The sequence below is a fragment of the Protopterus annectens genome, chromosome 7.part0 (assembly GCF_019279795.1).
Source record: "Protopterus annectens isolate FY-2018-M chromosome 7.part0, PAN1.0, whole genome shotgun sequence".
In the NCBI taxonomy this organism is placed as follows: domain Eukaryota; kingdom Metazoa; phylum Chordata; order Ceratodontiformes; family Protopteridae; genus Protopterus; species Protopterus annectens.
Window position 1 is genome coordinate 187,002,091 of NC_056739.1, and position 12,764 is coordinate 187,014,854.

Sequence of the window (12,764 nt, forward strand, 5' to 3'; positions counted from 1 at the left end):
TATTTCAGCATGTGAAACTGGCAATTCAAAACCCTAATGGCTAGAGTTGCAGAGGTGCATACTTTCTTACCTCATCTGTCTAAAGCTCTGGAGTCTCTGTCTGAAGGGGTGGGATTCTTAGCTGTAGTTGCCTTAACACCTTTCCCCTGGGAGAAGACCTCTGGGTCAGCAGTAGGATTTCTGAAAAGGAATTTGTGAGAGTCAGGTCTGTAGTACCGGTCTGGTTTCCTCAGAGCAGGGGGTAAAGTATCAGGAGTTGAACTGGATTCCATAAAGACATCATCCACAAGATCCAGGAATGGGGGTATTGCTAAGGGCCTATGTTGAGGCAAGTCTAGAAATTCTCAGAGTCTTTTTAGACTGAGGATAGTCTTGGCATTCCCAGTGGAAATGCTCTCTTAAAGTACGTAAGGTTTCACCAAAAGAAAAATCCTCTGGAGAAGCAGAGGGAATAGATTCCTCTGAATCTGAATCCTCATAAGCAGATAAAGGCATTTCCTCAGAGTCGGACTCTCTGTTAAAGCTGCTGGGGACAGGTCTCTCTTACTCTTAGGAGGGGAAAGCTGACTTCCCCTAAATCAACATAAGGTCTTCTGACATTTTAAGCATTTGATGTTGTGGCAAGAAGAAGGTGCATGTTTTTGGGTCGCTTTTTTTAGGCGTAGAGCATTCTCTTGGCCTTAGAAACTCTGTAGTTTTAGACAGAACTGAAGACGCGAAAGAAGTCTGCTTGTGTCGAATATCGGTAGTGTGAAGAACTTCCTCAGAAGCCAGTGCCTGCTCAGCGGCTCCGGACCCATCCAAGGTAGACACATCCGCAGATCCTGAAGAATCTCGCGGAATACAGGACTCTTAACGGGTCTCAATAGAGGCCTGCAAATCCACTGAAGCCAGCATCAGGGGCTGTGAAAGCACCTCACTGGAGAAGCGGCGAACTGGCGACTAGCTTAATAAAAGCGCTGTCAGCAGCTTTGAACCTGTGCAGTCTGCCTTTATCCTTGAGTTTTTTCTGTACGTCGGTAGTTAGATGGCTTACCAATGCCATTTTGGAATACGGAGATAGAGAACGAAAGTATTTAGCAACAAAAAGTGCCCAATGATGAACAATTCAGGCATAGAAAAAGGTACAAAACCGACAGCAGTGGATGTCGTGGTCTGGGCCTAAACAGATGATGCAGTAAGAATGGAAATCTCAGTGTGGTATTTGCTTTCCACAGGCAAGACAATAACTTTTTCTGACATTGGTTAGAGCAAGAAAAAAGGCTCCCTAAAGGGGCTTTAGAAGACTTCAGGATAATTCAATTCAATAACTAAAACTCAGGCAGCAGCCAACCGGCACTAGTGCGAACTACTTCTGCTACGGGCTCCTGAGCAGGAATGACTGATGAAATGACGTCAGCTGCCTCTTTTTATACCCCTGACTACCTGATGTCAGACCTGAAGCAACAGCAATCGATGCAGAAATACTAAGTCTCTGATATTCGGGATGATTGAGGGCTACCTTTAGGCAGATAACAGTGTAATGACTGCAACAGAGAAACACTAAGAACATCAAGTTATTTAAAGCAGATTTTTCCTCAAACTGACAAAACATTCCTCATACTTTCACAGTTTGTCAGAACACACTAGCAATAAGCCTGACAACTCCAAATTCTGCAAATCAAAGTTGTAGAAGTATATACTTTTCCCATCCTTATCAGAAAAAGTAGGACTGGAAATAAAGTGCTTAGCAGCAGTGGGATCAACCAAAGCTATAGCTGCTCAGTCAGGTTTCAAAATACTGCAACATTTTAAAAACACAGATGAACATTATACATCTCATCTACCTTTTTAGGGACAGCTGGCTATCCGAAAAATAGCAAGCAGTAACATCCTCTAAAGCAGACAAAACAGGAGGAATGTCTGTAGGTTCTGGAAAATCCTTCTAACACAGTATTTTCTGAGGGACTAAGATACCTCAGTGTTCTTGCACTGAAAACAGTGACACATTCTAGCAACAGTGTCAAAGAAACAGAAGCGTCCCACATGGAAACTCAGATACGGAGCTCTCCTCCAAGTCTGAATTAGCAATTTGAGGAAAAATCCCTGTATCCATCCCTAAATCTTCAAATACTGCCATCCAAACCAAATCCTGGAGGCAAATCCCCTTCCCGTGATTGGGGAACCAACTTAAAACTTCACCAGTCTAAAACCTCATGGCTTACAGGGAAAAAAAACTAGCAGTGTCCCTGTTGGAAGTACAACTTTCTCCAAAGGAATACAGTGGTGGAAACATCCTTTGCAGTAGCACACAACAGAAAGATGGTTAAAAATGTAAATAGACTCTCAAAGCTGCTTCGTCTCAAGATATCTCTATCAATACTATAGACAGAGGAGTGCTGCTCGGATAATGTGTTGAAGCTTGTAACACGGATCTATTTTAACTGCTCAGAGAGAGGGTGTTCTTGGAGATATGTCTGCCCTCAGGGGTGGCGTCATCTGTGGGGGATGGATCACCACTGTGGGTGTAGTCTAGAACACTGCTCTGCCAAAAGGAAAAAAAACTTGTGCCCTAACATATCACGTTCTTCACTACAGCTTTCTTTATAAAATCAATCTAAGTATTACCTAAGCATGGAAATCACCTACAGCAAATTACACTCCCAGTTTAAAGCATTAGAAACTGATAAAACAAAAAAGATTAAAAATGCTGGTTTTTTGACCTATCAAAAAACACAGGGCAGACAAGGCCAGAAGAACGGAGAGAAAAAACAACTTGGAACGACTCCACAAAGCCACTAAACAAGACTGAATACAAAGTCTTAGAGGACTGACCTTCATACCACACCAAAGGAGTGAGCTGGTGGCGACAAATCATGGATATGAAACTCTTTACAAGGACAACCTAAAAATATTTTTTCATGGCATAAACCATAACAGCAACCTCACTGACCCCAACATACCCACTATTCCAGTAAGAAAATGGAAAAAATAGCAATTTTTGCCCCCCTCCCAACTCCATCACTGCTTCTGAGAACAAATGCAAGACAGACATCCGCATGATACTGAACAAACCCACTAGGAGGAAACTTTACAACTGTGACATGGAGGAAACCAGAGCACTGATCAAATTAAGCAAGGATAAAACAAGCAGAATCATGATGGTAGACAAAGGAGAGGGCATTTTGGTTACTGATGCATTGGCTTATTGCGCAAAAATCCTGAATATGCTCAACACCCCTACATATTATGAAAACATGGATCTGGGAAGGATCAAATATGACTATGAAGAGATCCTAACTGAAATCACAAACCTTAACAAGGAAGGACTTGCATGGAATAATCTACATGATTTTCTGACAGTCATCCACCAGAGATTCTCAGACTTTTTTTGGCAATCCCAAGCCCCACAAGAATCAACGTAACCCCTCCTTACAGACCAGTGATAGGCAGTGGTGGTTCTATCAACAAACATCTATTGATATATCTGGAAGTGCAGATCAAGCCCCTAGTCAAAAGCAACAAATTGTTCTTGCTGGATTCCATGGACTTCCTGAGAAAGATCAAGGAAATCCAAGTGGGCCATGACTCCATCCTGGTCACAACTGATGTAGAAGCACTGTACACAGTCCTCCCACACAATTATTGCATACGAGCACTAAAACAAAGCTGCCCAAGAAAACGGAATCCACAGGAAGGCTGCTAAAACTTTTACTTCATACTATTTTCAATTTGAATATACGCATTTTAAACAAATCACAGGGATTGCAATGAGAGCAGCCATGGACGCCAGCTTATTTAACACCACACTGGTAGAATGGCGAGAGAAATATGTGCACAATTATTTTACCAACAGATGGCTTGTCGCCTCCCCTTTACTGTTGACATCTTTAACTATTTGGAATGGCAGCCAGGATCTCCTTTAGCAATTTCTAGAACACTTCAATTCCATGAAGTTCCTCCATTTTACCACCACCAACAGCCTCCATATACAGTTAATCTTTTGGATATCCAGATTAGTTAAAAACTGGAGACAGGATGACTCCCCAATGACTTGTACCAAAAACTCAAAGTCAACTAGGTACTCCACTGCAACAGTACGCATCCAAGGAGAACAAAAATGAATGCAAGTAAATCACAAGGACTGAGGATAGCAACAGTGACCAAGGAAAGAGAATCATTCACAAAAAAAAAAAAAAAAAAAAAAAAAAAAAAAAAAAAAAAAAAAAAAAAAAAATTCAAAGAAATGCAAAAAGACTTTCTGGCCAGAGGATATTGCAACAGTTTCAAACAAATCACAGACCTCATCATTATTTGTGAAGAAAATAACCCCAGTTTGGAACATTCCTTTGGTAAGACTGTCATCTCCCATAACCTCATCAGACACTGAGATGATGACAGAGGACAAGGATCATACTCACCTATTCACTGGACTTTAATATGAAGAGAGCAACTGAGAACAAATAGTGCATTATTAACAAGAACAATAATCTGAATAGGATTCTGCCCCCAAATCCAGCCTTTAACATCTGTAAAAACAAGAGCATGAGATACTATGTAGAATGAGCAGCAGCAGTACAGAACTTGCAACTTAGGAAAGGTACTTATCAATATGGCCCATGTCCGAAATTACTGCAGATTCATAAGCAACCAGGATGCTTTCTTATGTCCCTACAACCAGAAAAAAAAATCAGAGCACAGAATACAGTAACTGCAACTCTGACATAGCTGTTTACAGAGCACAATGCAAACTTTATCTGGCTTTTTATGTGGGAAAGGTCATCAATAAGGTAATGACCAGGATAACACATCAATGCACTGACATACGTCAAGGCACCCCTACCAACTTCTTGGCCAAGCATGCTAAAGAAAACGTTTGAAACACCACTTTCACTTTTGTCATTGACAGGAACCACAATGAACACCTGGGATGGCAACAGAAATGACAGACTAAAAGGAATTAGAATGGCAGATTTGACAGAGCAAGAAAACCACCAGGCCTGAATACTTCATTTTCTAACAACTGTGCATGGAACCTTAAGTTACACAACCACAACTTTTACTAAACTTGAAAGTATGACCATTATGGCGAATAAGAGGACAACGTCAAGTAGCTGCTTAGTCCTCAGACAGGTCTGCATAGGACACTAAAGTGACATCTCAGTGAAGGCCATCTCCTTAATGTCTCTGCTTCAAACGATGAGTCACTGAAGGTCTAAATGGCAAGGGACAGAAAAAAAAACTGCTCTCTTCAGGGTGCCTTAGAGTGACGTACACTGGCATTACTTCCTATTCAATACTTCTCAAATATCCCCTCCCTCACTGGGGGGGGTAGACGCTTCCCTCCCTTGCTTACAACGCTGCATATGGAAGGCCTAAATGAAGAAACTTGGTAGATGAAAGGTTCATGGACGGTTATGTAACAGACAGTAGCAGGATTTAACTGTCTTAAACTCCCAAGTGGATGGGCACTGGGGCTCCTGCCCCCTCTTAATAGAAGCAGATATATCCAGATGTTCAACTAAGCAAAACAGCTGGAAGATGTACACATACACTGATGGGGGGTGTAAATCACCACCACAAACATCTGTATTTAAAGAGTTTTATGATATTTGACTAACAAAGAGGCTAACAATGCTTGCCCTCCCAAAATCTTTTTATATGCCCAATGAACACCGCAGGACAATTCTTTAGTTGTAGAGCTACTGCATGTTAACAATTCATTCTTTACCTACCCAAAATGATACACCATACATTGCTTTTGTTCTCTTTCAGTAATCAGTTTCAAAGGGTCTGTACAGCACCGCCGTCGATGGCAGTCCCCACAGCAAAACATGTAAAATGGACAGTCAAATCCAGGATGCATCGTTCCATTTCTGTCAGTATACCACAAACAATCTTCATTTGCAGATGCTGCAATGTAAAAAAAAAATCAAAATTATCCAGGATGTAAAAAGAAGAAACACACAATATTTAAAGAATTACTCTACAAAAACGCATATAACCTTTTTTAGCGGCACATGATTAAATGCTAGTCTGCAGTACTGTAATAAATACTGTATCTTGCTATGTCACAGGACACCATCAGTAGAACTACGTTGCCAACAGTGCATGACTATCCGCATTAAATGTTCAGAGTCCAATACAGTCGCAGCTCCAGTCATTATGACTGCCCTACTGCTAGTCAAGCACAAACTGAATGAGGAACAAACAACCTGGGCAAAAACATCAATAACTGAACACCCCCATCACTGTTTTCCATAAGAAATCACCGCTGGCACACACTACGAAAAGTACAGTTGTGTACACTTACCATAAATGTAGATTGAGTGTATTCACTGTTGCAGTCACTACATTTGGGTTACCTGCTTGCAGGTAGCTCTCAGTCGGCCAGATTATCAAAGTCTTGGGTCCTACATCGGTTGCTGTCTCATCTTCCATGACATCAGGTAGTCAGGGGTATAAAGCATGCAACAGATGCCATTACATCAGTTTTTCTTGGCCCAGATGTCAGGTGCCCCCATAATGGAAAACAATTATATACAAGGTTACACCTCCAACAAAAAGCAAACACACCAGAAAGCTTTAAGCATAGTAAGCAAGAATGGAGGTATAATCAACAGAAGTCAGGGGGCTGGAGGGAGGGTAACTAGGACTGCAACAGTGAATACACACAAACATCTACATTTATGGTAAGTGTACACAACTGTACTATGTTCTTTGTGTTTCACTGTTGCAGTCATTACATTTGGGTAAATTCCCAAAGCTAAGGAAGGGAGGAGGCAATTGGATAGCATTAGGACCAGCTATAAGGCCCTGTAATACTGCACTGGCAAAACCAGCTCTGGATTTAGAAAAAAACTGGCAAGTGGTAATGCTTGGTGAAGGTATGTACAGAACTCCAGGTAGCAGTTTCTAGGATGTCCCTGGTAAGGACACCTCTGAGAAAGGCTGTAGAGGTAGATGCAGCCCTGGTGGAATGTGACCTTATCCCCTGTGGTTTAGGTTTTCCATGATGCTTATAGGAGAAATTAATGCAATGGCCTATGCACTTAGAAATGGTGTGCTTTGAAACGGCCTTCCCCTCTGCCCCTGCAGCAAATGCAACCAGCAGCTGTTCAGATTTCCTGATAGGTTTAGTCCTGTCCAAGTAAAATCTAAGTTGTTTGTGCACGTCCAAGGAGTGCATTATTCATTCCCCTTTGTTCTGTGGGTTAGAAAAGAAGGTTGGCAAATGAATGGACTGATTAAGGGCCACACTGGATACCACCTTAGGCAAAAAGGAGGGATTGGTCCTGAGGGACACCCTGTCCGCATGAAAGATGATGAAAGGCTCCAATGCCATGAGGGCCTGTAATTCAGACACCCTTCAAGCTGAAGTGATGGCTAGAAGGAAGGCTGTTTTCCAAGAAAGGGATTTCAACTCTGCATTTGGAACTGGATCAAAGGGAGGTAGAGTGAGCTTTTCCGATACAAAGTTAAGGTCCCAAGCTGGAGTAGGGGCTCTCCGGGGTGGTCTTAAGTTTTTGGCCCCTCTAAGGAATTGCTTCAGCAGTGGATGAGAGAAGAGGAGTGGCTCTGTATTATAATGAGCTGAAATATAGCAGAGGCATGAATTTTGATGGAAGAAAAGGAAAGGCCCTTGTGAAGCATCTCGGTTAAGTATTAAAGAATATGCGGTAAATTGGGCACTGTTGTGTCCATTCCCTGAGTTTGGCTCCAGGAACAGAATTTTTTCCATTTTTCAGCATAGGGTTTTCTAGTACTAGGCCACCCTAGCCTCCAGAATGACATCCATCACTTGCTTACTGAGGAATGGTAAACAAGATCATGTAATAAACCAGGCTGCAAGGTTCAGGGTTTGAAGCTGTGGGTGCAGAATCTAGCCCTCCTGCTGGGACAGTAGGGCAGGGGTCTGAGGCAGTTGCCATGGTTCCAGAAGTGACACATTGCGCAAGAGGGGGTACAGGTGTTGGCGTGGCCAGTCTGGTGCAATAAGAATTGTCCTTGGTTTGTCCTGTTTGATCTTTAGTAGCACTTTGGAGAAGAGAGGCAAAGGGAGAAAGGCATAAACCGATAGGTTTTTCCAAGTGAAGGACAGGGCATCCACTTTTCAAGCTTGTCTGTGGGGGAGTCCTTGTGCAGAATTTGTCCAACTGGTAGTTTTGAGGGGAGGCAAACAGGTCTATCTCTGGGCTCCCCCATTTGTTTCTCAAAATGTTGAATATCTTTGGTTTCAGACTCCACTCGTGTGGGTCCATGAGATTTCTGCTTAGGTTGTCTGCCAGTGTATTTAGCTTGCCTGGCAGGAATTGAGCTTGTAGGTGCACTTGGTAGCTCATGGCTGTGTTCCACAGAGCCATGGCTAGTCTGCAGAGAGGGTATGAGTGGGTTCCCCCCCCCTGCTTGTTTATGTACCACATAACAGTGGTGTTGTCAGTCTTTACCAATAATTGTCCTGGAAGAATGTGGTCCTTGAAGGCTGTCACAGCGTTCTGTACAGCTAACATTTCTTTTTGATTGATATGCAGGTGGATTTGACTCTGGTTCCATTTGTCCTGAATGCACTGCCCTGCCAAGTGAGCCCCCCATGCATAGTCTGATGAGTCTGTTAGGGTTTGGGCGGCAGGGGGTAGAGTGAATGGCAGTTCATTGTTTTGGTGGCAGGCCTCTGCCCACTAAAGGAACTCTGTCTTTAGACGAGGAATGATAGGAATCATTGATTCTAGGCCCTGAGAATGTTGACACCATAGGCTTTTTAGATACCATTGTAGTTTCCTCATATGCAGTCTTGCATATGTAATTAGTAGAATGCAAGAGGCCATGAACCCCAGGGCTTGCAATATTTTCCTTGCAGATAGCTGGGACTGTGGACAGTAGTTTGAAGTAGGCTGTCAAATGAACTTGTTTCTCTGGCATGAGGTTGGCCATCTGGGAAGTTGTATTCAAGTTTGCTCCCTGAAATACAATTTGTTGGCAGGGTACTAGATGTGATTTCTTTTCATTTATGGTACCCCACAGAAGTTAGTAATTTCTTTACAAATGCCAGATGATTTAATAGCATGTCCGGGCTTTCGGCCTGAATTAGACAATCATCCAGGTATGGGTATATTTGAATATTTCTTTGCCTGCAAAATGCAATGACTGGAGCTAGGCACTTAGGTTTATCTACTGCACTCAGGGTATTCACAAACAGCAGTGCAGAGAACTGACAGTGCATGTAGCCTGCTCTGAAGCATAGGTATCTTCTGCAAGATTCCCTTATTGGGATGTGCAAGTAGGCTTCTTTTAAATCCAGTGTTGCTAACCAGGCATCTTTGCCTAGCATAGGAAGCAACTGAATAGTCAGCATTTTGAATTTTGGAATCTCCAAAAAGGTGTTTAGAGTAGACAGGTCCAGGATAGGACGCCATGAATGGTCTTTTTAGGTACCAGGAAAAGTCTTTAGTAGAAACCTTGTCCCTTTTCCTCTTCTGATGCCAACTGAATAGCCCCCATGATTGAGAGAAAAAAGTATTTGGTTTTGGGCCTCTGCCCACTGATTTGGGGGTAGGTCTGGCCACCTGTTTGGTGTTGGCAACGTGTGGACGTGAAATCTGAATCCCTGGGACACTACATTTAAAACCCATTTGTCCTGGGTATTCAGTTCTCGGTTCTTTGCATGAAGAGCAATCTTTCCCCCACAGGAGCAGTCAGTTGACAAGTGCTTGAAAATTTTAAAAGGAAGTCATTGAGACAATTTACCATGGGGGGGGGTCTTATTACTCCCAGATTTGGAAGTGGGGGCCCCCCTCTGCTTAGTCCTGTGCGTACCCTGGGACTGCAGCCTGGGAGCTCTGCTGGATCTGGGTTTGGACTGAGAAGGTCTGGAAGAGGCAGGAAACTACCAATTCTTGGAAGGCCAATGCCTACTAAATCTTGGAGGTTGTACTTGTAAAAAATCTTAAACAGTTTGCATAGATTTAGCCTTTTCTTCCATCTTTTTAAGAACTACTTCTGCCTTGTTTCCAAACAGGCGGTCCTGGTTTAGGGGAGCATCCACTAAATTTGCTTCAACATGAGCTGGTAGGGATTGCACCTCAAGCCAAGCATGGCTTCTAAGTAGAGACCCAGTTACAGCAGCCCTGCAAGATGCCTCTAGAGAGTCAAAACCACATTGCAAAGTATGCTTTCCGACCTATTCAGCTGAAAGCAATAAATCCTTATTTTCAGCACAATGAGGAAAAATCATTTTCTGTTTAAGTAATCCAATAATATGCTGCTGATACTTCAACATATGAAACTTGGCAGTTTAAGGCCCTAATGGCCAAAGTTGCAGAAGTATATACCTTCTTACCCCATCTATCCAGCGCCCTGGAGTCTCCATCAAGAGGGGGAAGATTTTTGGCAGTAGTAGCTTTAATGCCCTTGAGCCCCGGAGAAATGGTCTCAGGATCCGCAGTAAGATTTTTGAAAAGGAACTTGAGAGAGTCAGGGACCCTGTAATATCTATCAGGTTTCCTGGGAGCAGGAGGTAGAGAGTCAGGGGCCAAGCCAGATTCTGCAAATACATCATCAATGTCTAGTACAGGAGGTATGGCTAAAGGCCTGTGCTGGGGCAGAAGTAAGAAATCCCTAAGCCTCTTTTTAGAATCAGAGAAATCCTGACTTTCCCAACAAAAAATGCTCCCTGAGAGTATGCAAGGTTTCACCAAAACAGAAATCCTCGGGGGGGTGGGGGGGTGGGGGTCCTCGGCATCAGAATCCTCATAGGTAGATAAGGGTAAATCCTGGTCATCAGAGGAAACAAATTTCAGAATCCTGGTCAGAAGCATCAAACTCAGTCCTAGACCTCTTAGAGGGGGAAGGCTGGCTTCCCCCCGATTAGAGTAATAAGGTCTTCAACCATTCTCATCTGTTTTTTAGGCATAGAGGCCTGACCATGCTGTCTGGGCATCAGTTTTTTAGGCATGGTTCGAGATTTAGGTCTTGAAGAAAAAGATGGCGTTGGTTTAATACACAAGTTAGTAGGCCTGAATACACCCTCAGAAGCCGGTGCCTGCACAGTGGCTCCAGACCCATCCAAGGTAGACACATCCGCAGGTTCCACAGTTGAAGCATCTTGCGGCATACCAGACTCCGAATGGGTCTCAGTAGACGCCTGCAAATCAGAAGTAGCGGGTATCAGGGGCTGCAAAAACACCTCACTGAGTACCGGCAACTGGCTTAGAAGAGTCATCGGCAGTTTTGGACCTAAATGGTTTCTGGGTCTGCAACAGGAGTTTTAAAAAGGAACTTGTGGGACTCAGGAACCCTGTAGTACCTGTCAGGTTTACTAGGAGCCGGAAGCAGGGAATCAGGGTCATACCGGATTCAGAACACACATCAACAATGTCCAGTACAGGAGGTATAGCCAAAGGTCTATGCGGAGGTAAAAAGAAAATCCCTAAGCCTCTTTTTTGAATCAGAAAATTCCTGACTTTCCCAGTGGAAATGCTCCCTTAAAGTATGTAAAGTTTCCCCAAAAGAAAAGTCCTCAGGGGGGAAGCAGAGGGAATGGAATCCTCTGCATCAGAATCCTCATAGGTAGGTTTGGACAAATCCATGTATTTTAGAAGAGTCAGAAGAAACAGAGTCCTGATCAGAAGATTCAAGGTCAAACTCAGTCCTAGGCTTCTTAGAAGTGGGGGTTGACTACCCCTTAGAGTAATTAGATCTTCAGCCATTTTGATCATTTGTTTTTTGTTTAGGCATAGGGGCCTGAACATGTGGCCTGGGTGCCGTTTTTTAGGCATAGACTGAGATTTAGGCCCAAGTATTGAAGGTGGAGTCTGCTTAGTATGCAAAACTGTAGGCCTGAACACACCCTCAAAAGCCGGTGCCTGCAAAGCAGCTCCAGACCCATCCAAAGTAGAGACATCCACGGGTTCCATAGGTGAAGCATCTCGCGGCATACCTGACACCGAATGGGTCTCAGTAGAGGCCTGCGAATCAAAAGTAGCGGGTATCAGGGGCTGCAAAAGTGCCTCACTAAGTACCAGTGAACTGGCGACTGGCTTAGGAGAAGCATCACCGGCAGTTATGGACCTCGGCGGCCTGTCTCTGTCTATCTTTACGTTTTTTTCAAAATCCCGGTAGTCGGATGGCTAACAGACGACATTTCTGGATAATTAAACCTGTTCCTGTAACTTCCTGTTCAGATTCAGAATGCAGAATCTCAAGAAAAGAGGCTGGAATTAACCCCCCCCCCCCCCCGAGTCAGCCCAACAAACTACTCCTATCCAAAGGAATCTGAGGATAAGATACATGCTAGGTTTTCGGGGGGGGGGGGGGGGGTTGACAGAAAAAAAAATGGGTCAAATAGTGTTACTAATGGCAGCACTTGCTTCCTCAGGGATAGACACAGCATTTTAACACAATAGAAAAGCCTTTCCTGTTCCCTTTCCCAGAACCACCAACAGTGGCTGCCCCTTGTCCACTAAGGGGATCCCAACAGTCACTGAAAATGTGGCTAACCCATTTGTCAATAGTGGCAGGAAGTGCAACACCAAAGGGATCTGAGGTAACAGACGAGTGGTGTGAGGTACAAAAACTGTCCGTAGCAGGCTTCCAAGATGGCTGCACATTGAGTAACACCTTAATTTTAGCTCTCCCAATGTAAAAACAAACCGAGAAACCAGTGGATTTCAACTTCTGAGTCAATTTCAGTAACTGAGTAAGAGCACTGTCTGCATGCCAGGAAAAAAAATAAAGAGGACCTGAAGGAAAACGAGCTACAAAAAAAGAGATAAAAAACACTGACTGGG

The 12,764-nt window shown here is 43.6% G+C and overlaps 1 protein-coding gene across 1 annotated transcript in view; it reads right to left on the reverse strand.

Annotated features, from left to right (window-relative positions):
* Nucleotides 1–12,764, reverse strand: part of SHISA4 (shisa family member 4) — a 653,245-nt gene that overhangs the window by 530,005 nt on the left and 110,476 nt on the right. Inside the window, exon 2 of the mRNA XM_044076673.1 lies at nt 5,715–5,892. Within this exon, the coding sequence (XP_043932608.1) occupies nt 5,715–5,892 (178 nt within the window). The remainder of the gene's footprint in view (nt 1–5,714; nt 5,893–12,764) is intronic.